Source organism: Suricata suricatta, chromosome 8 (genome assembly GCF_006229205.1).
Source record: "Suricata suricatta isolate VVHF042 chromosome 8, meerkat_22Aug2017_6uvM2_HiC, whole genome shotgun sequence".
In the NCBI taxonomy this organism is placed as follows: Eukaryota; Metazoa; Chordata; class Mammalia; order Carnivora; family Herpestidae; genus Suricata; species Suricata suricatta.
Genome location: NC_043707.1, coordinates 85,904,499 through 85,918,157, shown reverse-complemented (window position 1 = coordinate 85,918,157; position 13,659 = coordinate 85,904,499). Strand labels below are relative to the sequence as shown.

Genomic DNA, 13,659 nt, shown 5'->3' with positions numbered 1-13,659 from the left:
TTTTCTTATAAATTGAAAACACTGTATTTCAGAGGGCCAGACAGATTAAAGACTGGTTGATAAAGGTGTGGATTCTATAATAAAATCTACTGTAATTTTAATAAGAAGTAACATAATGAAGGAAAAAGGAATAAAAGACATAGTGTTTCAAATTGAATTAAATCTTACCTTATACATTCTTATCTGTAAATTCCCACTATGTATTTAAATAAGTCACCGAATCTTTGTGAATATATGGTTCTTCATCCATATAATGAAAATAATATTGCTTAATATATCTTCCCATAAGATTATTAAGAGAATTAAATTATTTTACACAGTGGCCTAGAGAAGAGTAAGTTACCTTACCTGTTTTTAATATGTGAATTCTATCTAGTGCCAGACCTGATACTAATTTCTTTACCTTCCTACCATTTAATACTCAGATCAATATTCTAATTAGACAAGAAATGAATGCTCAAATATTATATAAAATAACAGTTAGTTATATGACAGCACTTGAGATTCAGTTATGCCTCCAACCTGTGCTGTTAGCTCTTTGATAAGCTACCTCTTCATGTTTGAACTGAACTTTGAGTAAAAGATATGCTCTAGAACTTAAACAGTAGGGCCCATATATTAGGACATATGGTAAAGTCCCCCTGGAAACCTTTAAGCATTTATCTCAGATACTATACTGATTAGGTATTGGGATATTCTTTCAGCACACTAATTTCTACTTATTTGCTGTGTTCTTTTAGGTGGATAAATTTTGCAAATGTGTTACCTCAAGCCAGCTTATTTTGATATTTGGTTCCTTTGTTAACTGACATAGTTTTCTTCCATTTACTGTTGACCCATGAACAACGTAGGGGTTGGGCACCAATCCCCTACACAGCTGAAAATCCACATATAACTTTTTACTCTCTAAAAACTTAACTATTAATAACATTCTGTCACCCAGAAGCTTTATCAATTACACACAGTCAATCAACACATATTTTGAATATCAAATGTATTATGTACTGTATTCTTACAACCACATAAACTAGAGAAAAGAAAATGTTAAGAAATTCATAAAGAAGAGAGAATACATTTACAGTACTGCATGTATTTATCAAAAAATAATTCACATTTAAGTGGACCCATGTAGTTCAAACCTATGTTGGTCAAGTGTCAACTGTATTTCTTTTTTTTTTTAATTTTAATAATTAATTTAATTAGTTAGCAAATAGTGCAACAATTATTTCAGGAGTAGATTTGCTAATGCCCCTTACCCATTTAGCCCATCCCCCGCTCCCACAACCTCTCCAGCAACCCTCTGTTTGTTCTACATATTTAAGAGTCTCATGCTTTGTCCCCCTCCCTGTTTTTATATTATTTTTGCTTCCTTTCCCTTATGTTCATCTGTTTTGTATCTTAAAGTCCTCATATGAGTGAAGTCATATGATATTTTTCTTTCTCTGACTGACTAATTTCGCTTAACATAATACCCTCTAGTTCCATCCACATAGTTGCAAAGGGCAATATTTCATTCTTTTTGATTGCTGAGTAATACTACATTGTATCTATATACCACACATTCTTTATTCATTTGTCCATCAATGGGCATTTGGGCTTTTTCCATAGTTTGTCTATTGTTGATAGTTCTGCTGTAAATACTGGGGTGCATGTGCCCCTTTAAAACAGCATATCTATATCCCTTTGTTAAATACCTTGTAGAGCAGTTGCTGGGTCATAAAGAAGTTCTATTTTTAATTTTTTGAGGAACCTCCATACTGTTCTTTAGAGTGGCTGCACCAGTTTGCATTCCCACTAGCAATGCAAAAATGATCCCCTTTCTCCGCATCCTCACCAACATCTGTTGTTGCCTGAGTTGTTAATGTTAGCCATTCTGACAGGTGTGAGGTGGTATCTCATTGTGGTTTTGATTCATATTTCCCTAATAATGAGTGATGTTGAGCATTTTTTCATGGTCAGTTGACCATCTGGGTATCTTCTTTGGAGAAGCATCTATTCATGTCTTTTGTACGTTTCTTCACTGGATTATTTGTGTTTTGGGTGTTGAGTTTGAAAAGTTCTTTATAGATTTTGGATACCAACCCTTTATCTGATGTGTCATTTGCAAATATCTTCTCCCATTGGTTGCCTTTTAGTTTTGCTGCTTGTTTCTTTTGATGTACAGAATCTTTTTATTTTGATGAGGTCCCAATAATTCACTTTTGCTTTTGTCTCCCTTGCCTCTGGAGATGGGTTGAGTAAGAAGTTGCTGCAGCCAAGGTCAAAGAGATATTTGCCTGTTTTCTTTTCTAGGATTTGGGTGGCTTCTTGTCTTAAGTTTAAGTCTTTCATCCATTTTGAGTTTATTTTTGTGTATGGTATGAAACAATGGCCCAGGTTCATTTTTCTGCATGTCTCTGTCCAGTGTTCCTAGCACCATTTGCTGAAGAGAGTCTTTATTCCATTGAATATTCTTTCCTACTTTGTCAAAGAGGAGTTGGCTATATATTTGTGGGCTCGTTTCTGGGTTCTCTATTCTGTTCCATTGATCTAAATGTCTGCTCTTGTGCCAGAATGATACTGTCTTGATGATTATAGCTTTGTAATACAGCTTGAAGTCTGTGATTGTGATGCCTCCAGCTTTGGCTTTGTTTTTCAAGATTGCTTTGGCTGTTAGGGTCTTTTGTGGTTCCATATGAATTTTAGGATTGTTTGTTCTAGCACTGGGAAGAATGATGGTGTTATTTTGATAGGTATTGTATTGAATATGTAGATTTCTTTGGATAGTATTGACATTTTAACAATATTTGTTCTTCCTATCCAGGAGCATGGAATATTTTTTTATTTTTTGTGTGTGTCTTCATCAATTTCTTTCATAAGCTTTCTATAGTTTTCAGTGTATAGATTTTCACTTCTTTGGTTAGATTTATTCTTAGGTATTTGATGGATTTTGGTGGAGTTGTAAATAGGATCAATTCCTTGATTTATCTTTCTGTTGCTTCATTATTGGTATATAGGAATGCAACCTATTTCTGTGCATTAATGGATCAATTCTAACACCTTTTTGGTGGAATCTTGTTGGTTTTTCCATATAAAGTATCATGTCATCTGTGAAGAATGAAAGTTTGACTTCCTCCTGGCCAGTTTGGATGCCTTTTATTTCTTTGTGTTGTCTGCTTATGAGGCTAAGACTTCCAATACTATGTTGAATAACAGCAGTGAGAGTGGACATCCCTGTCTTGTTCCTGATCTTATGGGGAAAGCTCTCAGTTTTTCCCCATTGAACATGATATTAACAGTGGTTCTTTCATATATGGCTTTTATGATCTTGAGGTATGATCCTTCTATCCCTACTTTCTTGAGGGTTTTTATCAAGAAAGGATGCTGTATTTTCTCAAATGCTTTCTCTGCATCTATTGAGAGGATCATGTGGTTCTTGTCCTTTCTTTTCTTGGATGTGATATGATGAATCACATTGATTGATTTGCAAATATTGAACCAGGTATAAATCCCACTTGGTCGTGGTGAATAGTTTTTTAATGTGCTGTTGGATCCTGTTGGTTAGTGTCTCGTTGAGGATTTTTGAATCCATATCCATCAGGGAAATTGGTCTATAGTTCCCCTTTTTTGTGAGGTCTTTGTCTGTTTTGGAATCAAGGTAATGCTGGTTTCCTAGAAAGAGTTTGAAAGTCTTCCTTCCATTCCTATTATCTGGAACAGCTTCAAGAGAATAGTTGTTAACTCTTCTTTATTTTTTTAAACTTTTTAATGTTTATTTATTTTGAGAGAATGACAGGGCAAGCAGGGGAAACTCAGAGAGAGAGAGTGACATACAGAATTCAAAGCAGGCTCCAGGCTCAGAGCTGTAGCACAGAGTCTGATGTGGGGCTTGAACCCACGAACTAGAGATCATGACCTGAGCCAAAGTCGGATGCTTAACTGAATGAGCCACCCAGGCCCCCCTGTTAACTCTTCTTTAAATGTTTCGTAGAATTCCCCTGGAAAGCCATCTGGCCCTGGACTTTTTTTTTTTAGGGAGAGTTTTTATTACTAATTTGATTCTGTTTCAGTTTTGGTAGTTTATATGTTTCTAGGAATTTGTCCATTTCTTCAAGATTGCCAATTTTATTGGCATATAATTGCTCATAATATTCTCTTATTGTTTGTATTTCTGCTTTGTTGGTTGTGATATCTCCTCTTTTATTCTTCTTCATTTTATTTATTTGGGTACTTTCCTTTTTCTTTTTGATCTAACTGGCTAGGGGTTTATCAATTTTGTTAATTCTTTCAAAGAACCAGATTCTGCTTTCATTGATCTGTTCTACTGCAGTTTTTTGTTTGTTTGTTTGTTTGTTTGTTTTGTTTTGATAGCATTGATTTCTGCTCTAATCTTCATTATTTCCTGTCTTCTGCTGGTTTTGAGTTTTATTTGCTGTTCTTTTACCAGCTCTTTAAGGTGTAAGGTTAGGTTTTATATCTGAGACCTTTCTTCCTTCTTTAGGGAGGCCTGGATCACCATATATTTCTCTCTCAGGACTGCCTTTACTGAATCCCAGAGGTTTGGGGCTGTGGTGTTATCATTTCCATTAGCTGTCATGTATTTTTAATTTCCACTTTAACTTCTTGGTTAGCCCATTTATTCCTTAGTAATATGTTCTTTAGTCTCCAAGTATTTGTTTTCTTTCCATATTTTTTCTTGTGGTCGATTTCAAGTTTCATAGTGTTATGGTCTGAAAATATGCACTTTGTGATCTTGATCTTTTTGTACTTGTTGAGGGCTGATTTGTGTCCCAGTATGTGATCTATCTTGGAGAACGTTCCATGTGCACTAGAGAAGAATGTATATTCTGCTTCTTTAGGATGAAATGTTCTGAATATATCTGATATGTCTATCCAGTCCCGTGTGTTATTCAAAGCCATTGTTTCCTTGTTGATTATCTGTTTAGATGTTCTGTCCATTGCTGTATGTGGGGTGTTGAAGTCCCCTGCTATTATGGTAGTATTATCAATGAGTTTCTTTATGTTTGTGATTAATTGATTTATATATTTGGGTGCTCTCACATTTGAACTATAAATATTTATAATTGTTAGGTCTTCTTGGTGGATAGACCCCTTAATTATGATATAATGGCCTTCTTCATCTCTTTTTTACAGTCTTTATTTTCAAGTCTAGATTGTCTGATATAAGTATGGCTACTCTGGCTTTCTTTGGCTAGCATTAGCATAGCATTAGATGTTTTTTCATCCTCTTACAGTCAATCTGAAGGTGTCCTTACATCTAAAGTGGGTCTCTTGTAAACAACATATAGATGGATCTTGTTCTCTTATCCATTCTGTTACCCTATGTTTTTTGATTGGAGCATTTAGTCCACTGATGTTTAGAGTGAGTACTGAAAGATATAAATTTATTGCCATTATATTGCCTGTAGAGTTGGAGTTTCTGGTGTAAGGGGTAAAAAGAAGCCTTCCTTACCTGTTGGTTGCAGATATCCAAAGTAAATATAAATACTAAGAGATAAATATTGGGGATATCTCAAGGATTCACTTATTGACTTCTTTGCCATTTTATTAAGGTCTAGTTAATGAGGACGGCTCTAGATGTTATGGCTTCTCCAAAAAAGAGAATTGGCTTTTCTCATTCAAGTTGTATGTAATGGAGCTCCTACACTTCCTTGGGTTCTTATTAAGAAGCAAAAATACTTCCGCAATAACTTTAGGACAGCATAGTTTCTAATGAAATTTAACACAGGGAGAAAAAGCATGAGAAATATCTCTATGCCCTCTTTTGTACCCTTATTTTACAGTGGGTAAATAAGCTGTCTTGATTTGACTGTCCTCCTGCTGCTTCACTGGCTTCAAGGTTCTGTGGACATGGTGGTCTAGGTCAATAGAATCTTGTAAGGTGGAGGGTTTTCTTTCTTGGGTATATGTAATTAAAGAGTTCAACAAAATCTTGCCACAAAAATGTTCCTTATCCTTTTGTCATATATGAAATACTGAGCAGGTCTAGTACTTTATAGAAATTTTACCCCTTAATAATTTCTAAAATTTGGAGCAGGTAGTAGTTTAAACATATATGAATAGCTTCACATTGCTGCCTTCTTTTCTAACTTTTGCATGACCTGCTATATGTGATTCATTTGTGTCAGTTGAAATATCCTCCACATCTTTTATTTCTTTGACCCTCACATATATGGTATAGGTTTGTGGCTTACTTAGTTTCAGCTTTCTAGAAAGACTTATTTTTCTGTTACACAGACCATGGCATAACTTTAACAGCAGATGAGCATTTCTCTAAGGGTGTAGGATGATGAACTGGGCTGGCCGCCTCAGAGACTTGATAGAGGATCCAATGAAGAGCTGCTCACCTCTTCACCCTTTCAGGCAAATGTAGAACTATACTCTGTGCAGCCAACAAGGAAGAATTGCGTAAAATTTGCTAGAAAGCCACATTAGATTGGGAATATCTATTGTTTTGTTATATATCTTTATCTTTCACATGTGCATGTTCAATCTTCCCATCTTATAAAATAAAAGAAACAAAGATTTTTATCTTTTGTTTTCTTTGCATCTTCTTATAATCCCCTTATTATCTGCTTATTATCCCCACACTCCAGTAGTGGCACTTAATGATCAAATGCCTATTTTTTAATTGCTTTAAATTACTAAAAAGCAAAGATGTATCTTATGCCAAACATATAGTTGTCTGCAACTTTATAACCAATTTCCAACTATTACTGTGATAAAAATATTAACATTTAAATTTTATTTATTAAATGCATGTATATATTATGTGACACTAATATGTTATTACATTATTGTACTTACTTAATATATTGGTACTATTCTATAGTATATATTAATTCATAATTTTAATTAATTATTCTTAATATTAGAACCATAGTTTGAAGAATTTTTGCCATGACCTTTTCATGTGCTTGCTATTTATTTATTTATTTATTTATTTATTTGTTTGTTTGTTTATTTATTTTTACATTTTAGGTGTTCAAGAATTTCCAGAAAATATTAAATGCTGTAAGTGTTTAACAATTATTGAAGCCAGTGTCAATCCCATTTCTAAGTGAGTATGAATGATTACATTTTATTTATATTTATGATTCCATTGAATAATAATGTACCCAGATAAAGAAAATTCACATAACAAATGAACTTTAACGCCTGTATTTAAAATTCAGTTTAACACAATGATGGGGGTAATAATGAAATCAGAATAGTTTAACAAAAGAAGATCAAAAGCTTTGCTGAATAATGATGAAGGCCTAATTGGCACAAGATGGCATCACTTTGAAGCAGACTATGTGCCTCTCACACAACATTCCATGAAAGTGCACTGAAACTAAGGAAACAGTTATTAGTTATGATTTATGATCATGGTGGAAAATTAACATCAAAGATGTGGTGAAAGTTCAAGAAAATGTAATAGGTTAATAAATTGATAGGTTTATGAAAATAGTTGATCATGTAGTTCCAGCTGGAAAATGAATTACGTATGACCAGATAAGGGGGGTGTTTGTGTGCCAGAAAGGGGAAAAAGACAATTCTATGAGGATAGCAGAATGGAAGACTTGGATGGTTTAGATGCTGTGATCAGAAATGGGGTAATTTGGGGGTGCCTGGGTGATGCAGTTGGTTAAGCATCAGACTCTTGATTTCAGCTCAGGTCATGATCTGACAGGTGTGGGATCAAGCCTAATGTTGGGCTCTGTACTGACATCATGGAAGATGCTTGGGATTCTCTTTCTCTCACCCTTATCTCATTCCTTCCCCCCTCATACTCTCTGTCTCTCTCAAAATAAATAAATAAACTTAAGAAAAAAAAGAAAATCATCTTAAAAATGGGATATTTGTGGCTTATGAGCTGTTAGTAGAGAAGTGCCATGGGAAGATGAGACCCAGCACGGGTCAGTGTTGGCAAATTATAGTTATGTCATAGGGATACAATGTACTGTGCAATCAAATGGGTCAAGAAACCATGCAGTGAATGGATTGGATAAGTCATGATTCTGAATCTTAAAGTCACTTAACAATGGAAGTGGACATAAAACCTGGAAAGATAGTAATAGCAATATTAGAGAGAGATTGAAATAAATCAATGGTATGGGATGCAGATAAGGAGTCTCAGTAAAACTGACATAATTATACAAAAACTGACAATAGAATTTGGGAGAAAAAACTGAGTTCTGTCTGTATGAAGTTGGGGAGACTAGGAAAACTGGAAACCCACTAGAAAGGCATTCGATGAGTGCAGTGTTTTTTAGAAGACCAAAGGAAGTTTATCAAAGGGAGTTTGAAGGGAGGTTTTTTTTTTTTATCAGTACAGCTAAGAAGAGGTAGTAAATGAGTATGGTTTCTCTATGGATCATGAAAAGAGGCTGTAGATAAGACTAGAAACAATATAAAAGGAGACAGAAGTTTAGATGGAGATTTTTACAGTGAATAGTTTGTGAGATAATTTAAGGCCTTTAGTAGAAAGTGTGGAACATCAAGAGGTAAGATATGTTTGAAAGATAACAACTTTCCTACATTAACAGTGGAGTATGGAAGGAAAAATACTATGAAAGGTGTTTCCTAATACTATTAAACCAAAATGCAATTTCTCAACAAAGAATAGACATTACTAACTTTTCACACCAAGACAGCAACCAAGTCCTTGCCTTGAGTTATAATCCAGGACAGATGATGAATTGTTTTGACTTCTTTAATTCTAATAGCTCATCTTATTTAGAAATCATGATTAGGTCTTTGGGAGTAGAAATCAGATGATGATTTATATCTTTAAGAAGCTTAAAGACTGTGGTTTGACCTGCTATGTATCTGAATTCCTTCCATATGGTTTACTTTGTAGAAGATGAATGAGTATGTCCTATTTCATAAAAAAAAAAAATGCCTAACATTAAAAGCATCAAGTAATTTGGGAATTAATTAAAAAATTACTCAATACAAAAGTCAGTTTAAGTAATATACTAATTGTAAAGGTTTTTCTAGATATCATTTACATATGGTAAAACTCATCTTTTTAGGTACATGGCTCAGTGAATTTTAACAAATATGTGTAGTTGTAGACCATCACTGTAATAAGATACGTAGACTATTTTCATCTCCCCAAAATGTTCCTTCACCTCAGTCATCCACTCCTCTGATTTCTATACCCATGGTTTTGCCTTTTCCAAAATGTCATGTAAATGATATCATGCTTTTGTGTCTGACTTCTTTTACATAACACAGTGACTTTGTGATTTATCTACATTGAGTCAAGAATTAGTCTTACGTCCCCTTTTATTTCTAGGTAGTATTCCATTGTATGGAAATACTGCAGTTTATTCATCAATTGATAGACATTTTTGTTTTTTGTGCAAGCATATATTAGTTCTATTGGATAAACACCTAAGACTAGTATATTGGGTAGTATAGTGCATGTATGTTTAACCTTATAAGATATATCCCAACTGTTTTCCAAAACAGCTATCCTATTACCTTTCTCATTGGCAATTTATTAGAGTTTCTGTTGTTCCTAATCTTCATCAGAATTTGGTGCTATCAGGTTTTTTTTTTCTATTTTACCCAGGCTAGTAGACATGGTATCTTATTATGGTATTTCACTGTAGATTGAATTTGTATTTTTCATGTCTAAGTAACATGTTTTCATGTATTTATTTACAACTGTTTCTTTGGTAAAAGTTCAAATATCTTGTTTATTTTTATTGACTTGTCTTTTCTTATTGAATTATAAGAATTCTTTATATATTCTGCCTATGTCTTTTATTTGTTTGCATATAATTGCTCCTATGACTTATCTTTTCATTATTAAAATAGTGATTTTTAAAGAAAAGTTTTTGATTTTGATGAAGTACTATTTACAAATTTTTCATTGTTTTATACTTCTTCATATATATGTGATCTTGCCAAATTCATAATAATAAAAATTTTTTCCTATGTGTTCCTTTAGAATTTTTATAGTTTAGACTTTACACTTAGGTCTATGTGAGGGTCCTATTTATGTGGTTTTTTGTTTGTTTGCTTGCTTATTTGTTAGATTGTTTACATATGACTATCCAATTGTTCCATTATCATTTGTCAAAAAAATTATCCTTTCTCCATAAAATTACCTGAGTACCATTTTTTGTACATCAGTGGACCATATGTGTTTGGATCCACTTATGAATTCAATAATTTGTGCATTAATCTATATGCCTGTTCTTACATTAATTTCATATTGTTTTACTTACTGTAACTTTTTGGCAATTCATACAATAAAGGGAGGTGAATCCTTCAACTGTGTTCTTCTTTATCAAAATTACATGGGCTATCTATACCTTTTAATTTTCCATATAAATTTTATAACCAGCTTGCCAATATCTACAAAAATATAAAATCCTTCTGCCATTTTAATAGAGATTACATTGAATCAGTAAATCCATTTGTGCAGAGCTAGCATCTCAAATATATTGGATATTCCTGAGAAAATTTATTTAGATCTTTATAGTTTTATAGTTACTTAGATCTTTTAAAATTTCTTTTAGCAATGGTTTGTAGATTTCAGCATACAAATCTTGTGTATGTTTCATTCATCTAACTCCCAGTATTTCATGGTGTTTGTGCCTTTGCAAAAGATTGTTCCGTCACTCAGTTGTTTATTTTTAGTATATAGAAATATAATTAGTTTTTCTTATTGGATCTTATATCCTGCAACTTCACTAAATTTACTTATTCTAGTAGACATTTTATAGATTTGGGGTGGTTTCCTTTGTAAATTGTCATGTTGCCTGTGAATGTAGACAGGTTTTTTTCCCCATCATTTTCAATCTCTGTGCTATTTATTTATTTATTTATTCATTCATTCATTCATTTCTTTCTTTCTTTCTTTCTTTTTCTCACCTTATTGTCCTGAATAGGACTTCCTATACAATGTTAAATAAAATCATTTAAAAGAGACATTGCCTTGTTCCCAAACTTGGGAGAAAGCATTCAGATTTCACCATCATGTGTGATTATTACTTGTTTTTTCATTCATGCCTTTTATCAGGTTGGGGAATTTTTCAATAACTCATTCTTTATTTTCCTTTGAATTCCCCCCAACAGGTTACCCAAAGTTTAAGTTTCTACTTTCAATATATTCAAGAGAAGTGAGGTTTTCTCTAGGATATCCTTCAACCATTGTTCAGTTTCTTGACCACCAGGTGGTTCTTAAGCCACTCCACCTTTTTAGGAATTTACTACAGCAGAATCCCAAGACCAGATATCATAATCTGTGTTTGTTTTCTAATGCCATGTAAGAAATTATCATTAGTTTAGTTGCTCAGACAATACATATTTATCATATCACAATTCCTGTGGGTCAGGAATCTGGGCATGTTTATTATAGTTCCCTTCCTCAGAGTTTCACCAAGCTGCAATTAAGTATCTACCAAGCTGTATTCTCATCTGGAGGCTCAATTGAAGGAGAATCTACTTTAAAGCTTACTCAGGTTATTGGCAGAATTCATTTCCATGCTATTTATTATAAAGTTGAGAGCTCTAGCTTTTTGCTGCCTGTCAGCCAAGGGCACCCTTGAATCTTAGTGTCGGTACAGCTCCCAGCCATATTGAACCTCTCCATAGGCAGCTTGCTTCTTAAAGGCCAGCAGCTGAGTAATTGATCTTCTAGCAAGAAAGTATTAGAATATAGTTATGTGAATGACATCTCATTTGACATATTCCTTCGATTAGAAGCAGGTGACAAGTCTTACCACACTCTAAGGAAGATCATACAAAAGCATGAACATCAGGAAGTAAGGGTCATGGAGGCCATCTTGGGATCTGTCTGCTACATCTTTGATATCTGGTTTGCTGAGACTTTTTATTATCAATTTTGTCAAATTGGCAAAGTTATGGAATTTTGTCAAAGCTCTTGTTTTTCAAGCATCTGTTGACATGATGATGGGTTTTTTTCTTCTGCAATCTAATGATATAGTGAATTACATTAAATGGTTTTTGAATGATGATCCAAATTTGCATTCCAGAAATAAACCTTAATTGATTAGGAAGTATTACTATTTTTTTATAAATTAATGGCTCTGATTTGCTAATATTTTGTAGAGAATTTTCCCATCTATATTCATGAAGCATATTAGTCTGAAGTTTTTCTTATAATTTTTTTTGACTGGGGTAACTGGGTAAAACTGGCCTCATAAAAATAGTTAGGAAACGTTCTCTTCTATTTTGTATAAGAGTTTGTACAGAATTAGAATTATTTCCTCCTTAAATATTGGTAGACTTTGCCAGTGCAGCCATCTGAGCCTGGACTTCTCTTAGTTGAAAATTTTTCAATTACAAATTTAATTTCCATAATAACTATTCAAATTACCTGGGCTTTTGTTGTTGTCGTTGTTGAGTGATCTTTGATGGTTTCTGATTTTCAGGAATTTGTACATTCATATAAGTTTTCAAATTTATTGGCATCTTATTTTTTATAATGTTCTTCTATCAACCCTTTAATACCTACAGATTCTCTAGTGGTGCTCTCTCTTTCATTCTTCGCACCCATAAGTTGCTTATTAGTCTGACCAGAAATTTGTCAACTTTTTTTTTTCAAAAAGCATATTTGAGTTTTCGTTGATTTTTCTCTCTTGCTTTTCTGTTCATTTTCTTTGACTCAAGATTTCTATGAAGTAGTAAGTCATGAAGACCCTGGAATATAAAAGTTACAGTTTTAGTTTTAGTTTTAGATGTGAACTTTATAGTATAGTCTGAATGCCTTAACCAAATCATTGATGAAAATTACCTTTAGAAAATTGAGAACAACTACTAAATGAGAAAACCATGGACCAACATTTATCGAAAGTCTATCATGCCTCAGGCTGTTAGAGACATTATTTCATTTTCATCTTTACAGTAACCTTTTGAAGTAGGTAAACATCTGTATGTGCTTTTACAGATAGAAACATATGAAGATGGTATTTAGATACTTGGGATCCTTTTGCTGAATTTCACCAATTCTGAAGAAGCATTGATTTTGGTTTAAATTAAAAGCTACATTTTAATGCATAACAATAAGGACATTGCTAATAAATTATGGTATACCTGCAGGATGAATTCAAAGATTATATATAGGGTAACCAAATGTCCCTGTTTGCTCAAGTCATCACAGTTTATTCCTCTTGATTTGACATGATTAATAATAGCACATTTTTAACTCTCGAAAACGCCCTAGTTTGAATAATAGATTATGTAGTGACTCTAACTATACAACAAAATTGAAAGATAATTACAAAGTAAAAGGAGAAATCGTAATACTATTTTGCAGTGATGTTAAAACACTTAATTGGAAAATAGATTAGAAATACCTAAAATGGGGGCAACTGGTGACTCAGTCAGGTAAGTGTCTGACTTCCTCTCAGGTCATAATCTCGTGGTTTGTGAGTTCCAGCCCTGCATCAGGCTCTGTGCTGACAGCTCGGAGTCTGGAGCCTGCTTCTGATTCTCCCTCTCTCTCTGCCCCTACCCCCTCAAAAACAAATGAACATTAAAAAAATAATAAAAAATTAAAAAGAGAAATACCTAAAATGGTAATGATGGCTGTGTTAAGAAAGTTGAATTATGTGCAATATATTTTCCCTTTATATTCCAAATATGATGAAATAAAGTTGTATTAATTTTATAATTTTACAATGTATAAAATAT

At 33.3% G+C, this 13,659-nt stretch overlaps 1 protein-coding gene across 1 annotated transcript in view; it reads left to right on the top strand.

The window, feature by feature from the left end:
- LRRC7 (leucine rich repeat containing 7) overlaps nucleotides 1-13,659 on the top strand; it is a 542,709-nt gene that overhangs the window by 244,026 nt on the left and 285,024 nt on the right. Inside the window, exon 5 of the mRNA XM_029949178.1 lies at nucleotides 6,982-7,060. Coding sequence (XP_029805038.1) covers nucleotides 6,982-7,060 — 79 coding nt within the window. The remainder of the gene's footprint in view (nucleotides 1-6,981; nucleotides 7,061-13,659) is intronic.